We start from the raw sequence: 12942 nt of genomic DNA, 5'->3' as shown, positions 1-12942 counted from the left end.
ATATAAAATATCGATCAATCGACAATTGACCCTTTCAAAGATAGCTTTTCAAGGATAACTATACTGTTTTAAAGTCAGAGGTAATTATTTCGTGTGTTTTTTCCAGTAGGGAGTCTCACAACAGGTAGTCTGGGTATTGGAACTGGGAACCTGGGCCTTCCTGCAGTGAATAATGATCCATTTGTGCCAAGAAAACTGAACACATCAGGACTGAACCAGCCCGCATTCCAGCAGAGTAAGGTGAAACCTTGTAAGTGTAATGTTGTTTGGTTGTTGACCAGCCCACAGCTTTGTTGGCTTAGATCGGGTAGGCAAAGTTGGCTCTTCAAATTGACTTGTGGACTTCAATTCCCAGAATTCCTGAGCCAGTTATGCTAACTCAGGAATTATGGGAGTTGAAGTCCACATGACATAGTTAGGGCCATCTTTGCCTACCCCTGGTTTAGGCTGAAGGGTGGATGGCGCTATGCATGTAATTAAAAAGGAGTGACTGGCAGATGCAGAGCTGCAGACATCCTTTCAGTCAGTACTTTGCAACACTCCCTTTAAAAGAAATTTAGCTTCCAAAATTTCCTTTAGCCAGCTAAAGAAGTCTCTCTGTACTTCTTTTTTTTAAAAAAAACCAACTCAATTTCCTCTAGGAACTGTTCCAGCTCAATTCTCAAATGTGAATGTACATCATATTTGAGATCTTCCCACTGATGTTTACTCATATTGTGTGTGAGTCCAAAGACCATTCCAAAATGTGTATCTTTTGTGTCGTTTAAAGCTACACATTATGTTAGATTGTTGTCTTACTGAAATTTCCAGTATTTTTTCAGCTTCATTTTCCTATATAGGATACATTGATGTTGAATCAACCTTTCTCACCTCTGCACAAGTATTCCTGTGAATTGGTTGAATAAGCCTTGTGCTTTTATTGGCAGCATTTTCAAAAATCTGTTTGTCGTTGCTTGTTTTTTTAGGGCCAAGAGAGAATGACTAGCCCAAGGTCACCCAGCTGGGTTCATGCCTAAGACAGAAGTAGAGCTTCACAGATTCCCAGTTTCTAGCCTGGTACCTTAACTACTACCCCAAACTGACTCTCCTCTGCAAATACTTCACTTATTTTTCTCTCAATGTATTCTTTGTTGCTGTGACTGAATAGTTTGTTTTTTGTTCTGTTAAATCAAGAGGAGTTTGTTCCAAACACCCCTAGCTTTCGTGCTTCCTGAGCGTGGTTGTTTTCTTGGAGTTACCCAAACTAGGTCATATCAGAGTTAGTCTAGCAATGATGATGACCTATCACTGATGATGAGACCTAGGTACTTAACTCCCCCACAGCTATTAAGTTGTATCCTATTTTATATTTCCTGCCAAGGTTGTACTCTCAACCTCTGCCCAAATCTCTTCTCTGACTTAGAGCATCCCAGTATCTGAGAGATGTTTGCTTTTTTTGAGTCACATAACCACCTTTTAGCCTCTGCCAATCAGTGTGCTGGGTACCAATTACTTTCCTGACTGATAGAGGCAGCTGAAACACTGTAGGGTGGCTCCTGTTAACTTGGTGCTGTAAAATAAATGCATTTTCCAGCATTTCACGTTCTTAATTTGTATGTGCTTTTTTCCAACAGCTGACTTATCTCAGGTATGGCCAGAGGCTAATCAGCACTTTAGCAAAGAGATTGATGATGAAGCCAACAGCTATTTTCAGCGTATTTATAATCACCCACCCCATCCCACCATGTCTGTAGATGAGGTGAGTTTGGAGAGCAAATTTATTTATTTATTCATTCATTCATTTGATTTCTATGCTGCCGTTCTTGAGACGACTCAGGGTGGCGTACAACATTATAAATGTAACAATATATAAGAAATCTAAATTACTAGCCACTGGCACCTGGCCACTGAACCGAGTTGACTTGAAAAAGAACAAACAAAAAACATGCCCAGATAATTGTAACTGAGTGTTCCATGAACTCATCAGGAGTCGAGGTCAATTTGTGGCAGGCTTAACCTTTTCTTCCTTTTAAAAAATGTAATTATTTTTAAAATCTTGCGATAACTTGCTTAACAAATGGAAGTTATATTTGTTTACAGAGGGCTCTAGCCAAACTTTGGCTGAATTAAGTAAAAAAAACTTTGCATTTTATGTAGGACTCTACACAAGTGAATTTTCTTTATAACATTCTGATTTCCTTACAGGTGTTAGAAATGCTACAGAGATTTAAGGACTCTAACATTAAACGGGAGCGAGAAGTATTTAACTGTATGCTGAGGAATTTATTTGAAGAATATCGGTTTTTTCCGCAATATCCTGATAAAGAGCTCCATATAACAGCCTGTCTCTTTGGTGGGATAATCGAGAAGGGATTGGTGACCTACATGGCCCTGGGCCTGGCCCTGCGCTATGTGCTTGAAGCCTTACGAAAGCCTTTTACATCCAAAATGTACTATTTTGGAATTGCTGCACTAGATAGATTTAAAAATAGGTGAGTGTCTCTCTGTTAATTCTTTGTTAATCTCTTTCAGAAATGTTTGAGGAAATCTTTATATAGATCTCCTTTAGCAGTACAGTGATCCCCCGATTATCGCGAGGGTTCCGTTCCAAGACCCCTTGCGATAATCGTAAACTCGCGATGTAGCGGCACGGAAGTAAAAACACCATCTGCGCATGCGCGTCCTGTTTTCCATGGCCGCACATGCGCAGATGGTGGAGTTTGCGTGTGGGCGGCGGGGAAGACCCCTTCGGCCGCCCAACAGCTGATCTGCTCCTCAGCGCCGCAGCAGCGAGGAGCCAAAGATGGGGTTTCCCCGTTGCCCAGGCAACGGGGAAACCCCAAGATCGCTTGCCCGTTCGCCCGCCCGCCCGGCTCTTCGCTGCTGCGGCGCTGCAAGCGAGCAGCCGGGCGGGCGGGCAAGCGGCAAGCGATCTTGGGGTTTCCCCTTTGCCTGGGCAACGGGGAAACCCCAAGATCGCTTGCCGCTTGCCCGTTCGCCCACCCGCCCGGCTGCTCGCTTGCAGCAGCTGAGTCCTGAAGCCAGACGGCAAAGGCGAACTTCCGCGTTTGGCTTCGGGACTCAGCTGGGAAGCGGCGCTGGGGTCTTACTGGCCGCCCACGCAAAGGGGAAACCCCGGCTCCTCGCTGATGCCCGCCGCTCGCCCTCCCGCCAGCAAGAGGGGGAAGACCCAGGGAAGCCGCCCAGCAGCTGATCTGCCCGGGGAACGCAAACTCCACCATCTACGCATGCGTGGCCATAGAAAAAAGGGGCACGCATGCGCAGATGGTGTTTTTACTTCCGGGTGGAAAAATCGCGATATAGCGATTAGCAATGATCGAGAGCGCGAAACTGGGGGGATCACTGTATACTTAGATTTACAAAATTGGTATTTAAAATAAACTATACAGTATTGCAATTCTTAGATGAATTCTATAACAAATACAGTGATACCTTGTCTTACGAAGCCTGCGTCATATGAACTTTTCGAGATACGAACCCGGGGGTTAAGATTTCTTTGCCTCTTCTTAAAAACTCTTTCCGTCTTACAAACACAAACCCCGGGTCCCTGGGCTTTCTTACTGCGCTTGCGCTCACTTACTGATGCAGGGATTCCCCTGCCTTGTGACTACACCCGATGGGATTTCCAATTCATTTTCCGCCCCTGCCGAGATTCCCTGCCTCCCGCCTGCCAGCTGAAGCGCCTGGGATTTTCCCCTGGCTTTCCAGCGGCTGGCCAAGATGTCCCCTTTCCTCCTCCTTCTGGTCGGCAGAAAATGAAGCGCGGGGGGCGGGGTGTCAGGTCGGCCCTCCTGTCCCCCCCCACCGAAAATACAAAGGCAGGCCGCCGGCGCTGGCTTGAGCCTCCCATTCCTCCACGCCACTTCGTACTGCCTGTCATCCTGGGCGAAGCGCTGGGAGGACGGAGTCAGGAAGGTCCTCCTGCCCCTCCCAGCTGAAAACACAAAGGCGGTCTGCCACCATCCGCTTGAGCCAGGATGATAGGCAGGGCGAAGCGGCGTGGAGCAAAGGGAGGCTCAAACCGCCGGCGGCTTGAGCTTCCCATTGCTCCATGCCGCTTCGCCCTGCCTGGCATCCTGGCTCAAGCGGGCGGCGGCAGAGACCGCCTTTGTGTTTTCGGCTGGAAGGGGGGAGCAGGAGAACCTTCCTAACTCCCTCCTCCCAGCGCTTCGCCCAGGACAACGGGCAGGGCGAAACGGCGTGGAGCAAAGGGAGGGTCAAACATAGTTTGTTGGCTATGAATAAATTAACTGCCTTGAAATGGCCCTGGGTTGGGGCTAGAGGCAAAAAAGGAGCTGTGACGTTCCTTCAATATACCAGGGTGATCCAACAGAAAGAACATATATACTGTGTGTGTATGTATGTATGTATGTGTATTATAAGGTTGGTGTGGGTTGGACACTACAGCAAAACTGGGATTATTTTAGTGTTGGTTATATTGAAGTGAATAGAAGCATTCTCTCCATAAGAGTTCTTGGGGAATTGAGGTGGTCTTTGCTGAGGACTCCAGTCACATATGACAATCTGTTACTGTGGCTGTATTTCTCCGTACTGAAGGAGCGGGTCCAGCAGTCACATGGGTTGCTCACGTCCAATCCGATGGAACTGAGCCTAGTATTAAAAAAGCTTGCCGGATCCGCCCCTTCCCCAGAATTCGCTCAGTTCGCATATCCTGCGGTTGTATTGTGATAGCTCGTTCAACATTCTAACACCTTCCCTTCGATCTTTCCTTCAAAAAATAGTAAGATTTATTGTCTTTATTTATTACTTGCACCATTGCGCCAGCCGTTTAAAGAAAAAAAGAAAAAAAGCGGCTCGGCTTTGTCCCTTAGGAGAAGTTGCGGTTTCGTTTTCCCCCGGCGGTTTTGCCGGTTACGATTCCTGCGGCCGCTAGTGGATTCTTCTAATCCCTTGGCCCGGAGGTCCTGGTGCAAGTATTTATCGATTACATTATTGATTATTTATCGTATAAATATATTTAAGGGCTTAAAAAAACCTCCTGCGGAGTGAGACGCCTTCCAGTCTCCTGGACTTAGTCGATCGCTTTTCCCTTAAGAAATTCTACGGAGCGATCTTTTCGGCGCGAAGGCCTTCGCGCCCTTTTTTAAATCTAGGCCTCTCGTGTTGGCCTCCTGCCAGCCGCGTAGGCCTCAGTCCACCGCGTGGATCCCGGAGCGGGCCTTGGGGGTCCCAGGCTAAATTCTCCACCGGCTAAGCCTCCAACCAGAGTGCCTTGGTTTACTTAATTATAAAGTTTAGGGAGGCTGGCCCCGCTGGATTTGGGGGCACGAACTCTGGGTTTGCCCAGATTGTCCTCACTCTTCAGCAGCTTCGAGGCCTCGAAGCAGGATCCATTCCTCTTGGGAAGTCCTTGAAATTCTTCTCCTTATTATTTAATTATTGGCTCAGCCTTGTCTTCTGTTAATTGTCAGACTATGGCTTCTTTTCCCAAGAGAGGCACAACTAAAGGTCCCAGAGAGGCCAGGCCTACTGGCGATGAGATTACTAGCATCCCCCAGGCCTCTTCCTCCTCTTCTCCAGGGGCCCGCCCCCCGACCAAGGTCACCAGGGCCGAGAAGAGAAGGGACCTAGCCCTACAAAAAATTCATGACAAATCAGCAAAACGTTTGAAAGTGCAGGCCCAAGTAATCAGTAGTCAAGACCCCCCAGAGGCCTCTAGCCTGCCTCCTTCTGGGGTCCCTGTGTTATCTCTGGATGAGCCAAACCTAGACAGACCCCAACCTAACCTATGGGGCATAGGTCCAGAGGAACCAGATATTATTGAAGATTCCCCCCAGCCAGGATCCTCCCAGGCCTTTAGGGATTCTTCTGCCATTTCTGCTGATATTTCCAATTTACCTCCTGAGTTCCAGTCTATTTTTGCTGTGTTGTCCAAAGCCATTGATGCCAAACTCTCCACCATCAATGCGCTTCCTCTACCTATTCCTCCTTCTCGTCCCTCCCGCCCCTTGGGTTCTTCCCCAGCGGTCAGAGCTCCTATTCAGGATGATTCAGATTCCTCCCAGGATGAATACGAGGAGATGGAGGATGATGAGGACCCTTTCCAGGGATTATCTGATGATGAAGAATCCCAAATAAAGGTTCCCCCTCCAATTACTATTTTCCCCTCTCAATTATTCAAATCTCTTCTCCTCAAAGCTAGAATTTCTACGGGATTAGCGGCCCAGGAGAAACAAGCCTCCACTTCCACTGATCCCCCGGAGGAGAATTTACCTTACTTCACAGAGGAACAGGAGGATAACGAGGTAATTCCTATGCCTAAATTGTTTAAAGATGCCTTACTCAAACAGTGGGAATTTCCAGCCTCTGGCCTTAATCCCTCCACCAAGGACAGAAAGTTGTACAAACTTTCCTCTTCCTATGAGGAACTTCTATCCTTTCCTAAACCGGATGAACCTGTCAAGATTCTTCACTCGGCAGCGGCTGTGCCAGGAGAGGCGGAGGAAGTCCTCCGCCCAGAGGACAAGCGCATTGAGCAAATGCTCAAAAGGGGATTCACCTCTGATTCCTGGGCCATTAAAAGTTCTGCAGCGGCTTCCTTTTTTTCCAGAGCCATGCTGCTGTGGCTTCGCCAACTGCAACAGCATATTCCTCCCGATGACTTGAGAGGTCAACAAGACTTCAACAAGGTCTTTGCAGCTGCCCAGTACGTGGCTGATGCCACATTGCAATCTACTAGATTTTCTGCTAAGTCTATTGCAGCTTCTACAACGGCAAGAAGACTCCTTTGGATTCGCCCTTGGCAAGCGGGAGTTCGCCAAAAGTGGCAGTTATCCCAGGGCCCCTTGAAGCGCGACCTGCTCTTCGGTGATCTTCTGGATCCACTCCTCACGGAAACCACGGACAAGAAGAAAGTTTTGGGTCCAACCACTAAAAAGGCTACCAAAACGCAGTCCTTTCGTCGCCCAGGGCGCCAGCAAGACCAAGCGGCGTCCTATCAGAGGTCTCCAGGTCAGTATTCCCCCCGCTTTCGTTCCCAAGGTAGGAACTCCAGGGGTAGAGGGTTTCGCTTCCAAAGGGGAGCTTCATCTAACAGGGCTTCAAAGAAACCTAGATGGTAACCTTTCCTCTATTCCCATAGGGGGTCGCCTAGCTCATTTCGCCTCTAATTGGCGTTTCACCTCCAAAGACCCTTGGGTCATTGACACTGTTCAAACAGGTCTTCTTTTAGAATTTGTTTCTCCTCCCCCAAGACGTTTTATTTCCTGCCCTTCTCCCAGGTCATCCTCTGATTGTAACCGTATGGAGGAGGCCATTTCTCATCTATTGTCCATCAGAGCCATTCAACCGGTCCCTTCCGGTCAGAAGGGCCTAGGTTTTTACTCCATTTTATTTATGGTTCCAAAGTCCTCCGGAGGTTGGAGAGCTATTTTGGATTTAAAGAAACTAAACCTATTCATCAAATATAGGAAGTTTAAGATGCACTCCTTGCCTTCTATTTTGGCCGCCATCCACTCGGGAGATTTCATGACTTCCTTGGACCTCACTGAGGCCTACCTTCACATTCCTATAGCCAAATGCCACAGAAAATTTTTACGTTTTTCTTTTCAAGGCAGGCACTTCCAGTATAGGGCGATGCCTTTTGGCCTCTCCTCGGCCCCTCGGGTCTTTACAAAACTCTTGGGGTCCCTGGCGGCCTATATCCGGGCGTTTCCCATTCACATTTTATGTTATCTTGATGATATTTTGATTCATGGGAACTCCCTAGAGAAAGTGAAAACAGACCTTTCTGTTACCATGTCAGTCCTTCAGGACCATGGATTTTCCATCAATTTTGATAAAAGTCATCTCCAACCTTCCACATCCATTGCTCACCTGGGATCCATTATTGATTCAGAATCCTCCCAGGTATTTCTCTCTCCCGAGAGAAAACTCAGTATAGTGGAGTTAATTTCTAACATTTTATCTAATTCTTCAGTATCCATAGTCACTCTATCTTCCCTTTTGGGGAAGATGGTGTCATGCATAGGCATCATTCCCTGGGCTCGCCTTCATGCTAGGGAACTCCAGTGGCTCCTGTTACCTTTTCAGAGATCGGGGCACAGCAACTCAAATCGACGCATTGTCATCCCACTGAGTGTTCGCAGATCCTTCAAGTGGTGGAAGTCTCCGGCCATGGACAAAGGATCCCCGTTCAGGTGCCCGGATCAATTTGTCATCACCACAGATGCCAGTCTATCGGGATGGGGCGCCCACGCCCAGGGGATGATAGCCCAGGGCACGTGGTCCCCGGAGGAAGCTTCCAGGCCAATCAATTGGCTAGAGTTAAGAGCCGTTTCCCTGGCGCTGAAGCATTTCTCTCCTCGCATTCCCAACCGGCACGTTCTCATTCTCACCGACAACATTGCCACAAAAAGCCATATCTGCAGACAGGGGGGCACGAGATCCAAGGCTCTCATGAGGGAGGCCCTCAAGTTGGGCCTTTGGGCGGAAAAACATCTCCAGTCGCTCCTAGCCGATCACATCTCCGGGAGTCTCAACGTCCAGGCGGATTGGCTATCCCGAGCAACGATAGACCCAGGAGAGTGGAACCTCCATCAAGACCTGTTCCATCAAATCACCCTCAGATTCGGCCTACCAGTCCTGGATCTCTTCGCGACCAATGCGAACGCCCAACTCCCTCGCTTCTATGCCAGATTTCCATCCCCGGGAGCGGAAGCAATCAATGCCCTCCGGAGTCCATGGCCTCCAGGCCTACTCTACGCATTTCCTCCAATTCCAATCCTCCCGGACGTGATTCACAAGGTCCTCACCGAGAGGGCCCGAGTAATCTTAATCGCCCCTCATTGGCCCCGCCGGCCCTGGTTCGCGGATCTCCAACAGCTGTCCGTCCAGGACCCTTGGCGACTCCCCGTTTCGGGGGATATGCTGCGGCAGGGGGCCTCTTTCCATCCAGACCCGGAGTGGTTCCACCTCACCGCCTGGCTGTTATCAGGAGAGATTTAGAACTGCGTGGCCATGACCCCGATTCAGTGGAGGTCATCTTAAAGGCCAGAAGGGGCTCGACCAATCGAATCTATGACCACACGTGGTCCAAGTTTCACCAGTGGTGTCTACAGGAAGGTTTCTCCCCTCTGTGCATCCCCATACACAGAATTATTTCCTTCCTTATACAAGGCTTCCATAAAGGGCTTTCCACCAGCACCCTCCGGCGTCATCTGGCAGCCATCTCATCTGTCCTGGGGGGCCCCCGCAGACAGCCTCTCCGATCCTTCCCTGAAGTTCAGGAATTCCTCAAGGGCATAGCCAACCTCAGACCTTCCAAGGTCCACAGGTATCCATCCTGGGATTTGCCACGGGTTCTCCATTCCCTCACGCAGGCTCCATACGAACCCCTAAAATCGGCATCCCTCAGGTACCTATCCTTTAAGGTAGCTTTCCTGGTGGCTATTACCTCTGCCCGACGCATTTCGGAGCTGGCTGCCCTCTCAATCAGGCAGGACCTTTGTCAATTCCATCAGGACAAGGTAGTTTTGCGACTGGACCCCACCTTCTTACCCAAGGTCAGTTCCATGTTCCACAGATCTCAGGATATTGTCCTACCTTCCTTCTGCCTCCAACGAGACCATCCCTTGGCAATTAGATGGCACACCCTGGATCTCATCAGAGCGCTGAGAATATATATCCAACGCACAGGACCCTTTCGAAGGTCAGAAGCACTTTTTGTAGCCTATCATCCCAGAGTCATGGGGGCCAAAGTGTCTTCAACAGTACTGGGCCGTTGGATCAGAGGGACTATATCTAAGGCCTATGAGTCGGCCTCCCTCTCCGTTCCAAGGAACATCACAGCGCATTCCACCAGGAGCGCAGCCACCTCGGCCGCTTGGGCGACTCAAGCCCCGTTGGAGGAGGTCTGCAAAGCAGCCACTTGGGCCTCGCCAAATTCCTTCATCAGGCACTACAAGATTGATTCTTACGCTTCAGCGGACGCTGCCTTCGGCAGAAGGGTACTCCAATCCGTTATCTCACACGATAGCAATCTAATCCCACCCTAGGGACCATCTATTGGGTATGTCCCATGTGACTGCTGGACCCGCTCCTTCAGTACGGAGAATAGGCGTTGATTGCTTACCTGAACGCCTCTTCTCGTACGGTGAGCGGGTACAGCAGTCACTTCCCGCCCTTGTATGTGTCTTCTTTACCTTTCTATACTTTTCTTCCTCTAACAATGAGAGTTGAACACTACAGAGCTTCACAACTGAGCCTAGTCTATGGATTCGCGAATTCTGGGGAAGGGGCGGATCCGGCAAGCTTTTTTAATACTAGGCTCAGTTCCATCGGATTGGACGTGAGCAACCCATGTGACTGCTGTACCCGCTCACCGTACGAGAAGAGGCGTTCAGGTAAGCAATCAACGCCTATTTCCTTGCTATAGCAGTGGATCTTTGCCTGATAAATTGGCTTGTTTGCAATAGGTTATTTCTTAGCAACATGTAGTCACAACTATTAACTCAGTCCTTTTAAAGTAATTGTTGGCAAAGGTGTCTGCAGGATCTGATGCTTTCATCAAAATGATCAAAGCAGCATTGAACCAGTGCACCATCATGTCACTTTATGTATCAGGATGCATATACCAAAGTCATAGACCTTGTGTTGCAATGCCACAATAATGCTTTTGTCACTTCCCTCTTGACCTTCCCGCTCTGGGGTTATTTTTAGTTGCTTATCAGAAGCAAAACATTCATGAGGCAATGGCATGGCTGTTTTTGCAAAGATTTACTGTTTATATTGTGCTAATAGTTGTGAGTCAGACTGTTTATTTATTAATAGCTAATTTTATTGACAGATTGAAGGACTACCCTCAGTATTGTCAACACCTGGCTTCGATTACTCACTTTATTCAGTTCCCTCATCACCTGCAAGAGGTATGTATTAAAAATTTATGGAAAGTAAGTCAGCAAAAATAATAAAGCAGTATGAAAAAATTAGGCTTGTGTTCAGTAACACTTACAAAAGGGCATGTACTAATTTGTAAAAATACTTTGCAACAAGCTTTCATCATTTTGAGAAGAGGAAAACAAGTTCCTTCATGGAAAATTTAACTCTCAATGTATTATAGTTACAGAACACCTAACTTGAATTCTTTCTAATTTTTGCCAGATGTTCTATAAAGAGTTATGAAAAGGATGGAGCAAATGCCTGTTGCCCATATTTGGGTCCTGAAAGCAGTTAAAAGAACAACGGGAATTAAGCTTTTGAAAGTCTTGTGATAATTACAAGCCCAGGAGGTTTAGGACTTTTGAAAGGCTTTCTGTATGAAGTAGCCATATTGCACTTTTACCTGGGATTAAAAAACATATAATCAACTATAAAGATTATGCTATTACTTCAAAATTCCTATACTTGTCCAAAATGGACAAAATCTTTGGAAACCTGTTTCCCCCCCAAGACTATTTGATTTAGAATGCTTTCCCCCTGAATTCTTTGTTTGCTTTCTTGAAATTTGCAAAAACTTCCTGCTAGTATTTGCCAACTTCAGTATTCTTGCTAGTAGTTCGAGAAAAATATATGTATTTGCCGACACTTTATTTAAATCAAATTTGTATATCAGTGATTGCATGATCTCTGTAGATGCCATGTGTGAAATAAAATAAATGTATCTAGATTAGACATTTCTACAAGGGCTTCTAGGATTAAGGTTTATTTTATGTGAATTTTAACGATCTTTCCTTATCTGTAAAAGTACATTGAATATGGACAACAATCAAGAGATCCTCCCGTGAAGATGCAGGGGTCCATCACCACCCCTGGAAGTATTGCCCTGGCCCAGGCCCAGGCCCAGGCTCAGGCCCCAGCAAAGACACCTCTCGTTGGCCAAGTTAGCACTGTAGTCACCACCAGCACCAGCAGCAGCACTGTGGCAAAGACAGCCATTGCACCTGTGGGTCGAGTCAGCTTCAAGAAAGATGTGCCAGTAAGTCTTTGCTTCCATGTACCTGGCAAGCAGCATATGAAGGAGGTTTGGGATGAATGAATGCAATTGTTTAGTTTGTCATTTGAGACAAAAAACCACTCTGGTCCTTGAACAAAGATGTAGTCAGATAGCCACCTTGCTTTGTTGCAATTATGTCTTTCAGATGGCCCTCCCCCTCATCTATCAACCATTTATTTATTTATTTATTTATTTATTTATTTATTTATTTATTTATTTATTTATTTATTTATTTATTGCATTTATTGCATTTATTGCATTTATTTATTTATTTATTTATTGCATTTATTGCATTTATACGCCACCCCTCTCTGAGGACCCGGGCGGTCTTCACCTTTACAGCATGCCCATATCACAGGATCCAAATTTGGGTGGTTGGCAACTGGTAGTTACAACTGTTGCAGTATTCCAGGATTTGTGTGACTTCCTTTTGCAACTTTCCCAGCCGGCTTCTGAAAGAAAGTCAATGGGGGGAAGCTGGATTTGCTTAATGATCTTAGTGATTCACTTAACAACTGCAATATTTTGCTTAACAATCAAGGCAAAATAGGCCATGAAATCAGATGTGGTTCACTTAACAGCTGCCTCTCAGTGCAGCAGAAAGTGGTCCCAATTGTGGCCATAAGTTGAGAACTCCCTGTATAATTTACTCTGAATTGTATTACTCCATTTTTTGGAGTATAAGATACACTTTTGTTTTGGGGGAGGAAAATAGGGTGTGTGTGTGTGGAATCTGGCTGCCAGGTATTCATCTGGCTAACATCCTTAGTCTGGTCAGCTTCCTCACATTATTTTATCCCCTGGTTAGGGCTTAAATAAAACCTTATTCTGAAAGAGTAAAAATGAAAGAGTCAATGAGAAGTAAGAGCTGGGAATATCATTAGCACCTAGTTAGGGCTGGGGAAAAAACTTATTTGGAGCAAGTAGAGCAATGAAAAAAAGCAAGCAAAGACTTAGGGATGGAAAAATATTCTTCAGAGAGAGGAACA

The 12942-nt window shown here is 46.8% G+C and overlaps 1 protein-coding gene across 10 annotated transcripts in view; it reads left to right on the top strand.

The window, feature by feature from the left end:
- The window catches only part of CNOT1 (CCR4-NOT transcription complex subunit 1), a 103112-nt gene that overhangs the window by 45054 nt on the left and 45116 nt on the right, over positions 1–12942 (top strand). For 8 of the 10 annotated variants that reach the window (XM_070760596.1, XM_070760591.1, XM_070760599.1 and 5 more), the window contains exons 19-23: positions 107–250; positions 1614–1738; positions 2185–2471; positions 10808–10886; positions 11705–11935. In XM_070760596.1, coding sequence (XP_070616697.1) covers positions 107–250; positions 1614–1738; positions 2185–2471; positions 10808–10886; positions 11705–11935 — 866 coding nt within the window. The remainder of the gene's footprint in view (positions 1–106; positions 251–1613; positions 1739–2184; positions 2472–10807; positions 10887–11704; positions 11936–12942) is intronic. The other 2 variants (XM_070760597.1, XM_070760594.1) reach the window with 1 other exon arrangement.

The sequence above is a fragment of the Erythrolamprus reginae genome, chromosome 9 (assembly GCF_031021105.1).
Source record: "Erythrolamprus reginae isolate rEryReg1 chromosome 9, rEryReg1.hap1, whole genome shotgun sequence".
Classification (NCBI taxonomy): domain Eukaryota; kingdom Metazoa; phylum Chordata; class Lepidosauria; order Squamata; family Dipsadidae; genus Erythrolamprus; species Erythrolamprus reginae.
Note: the sequence above shows the minus strand (reverse complement) of the source record. Positions and strands in the feature narration are given on the sequence as shown.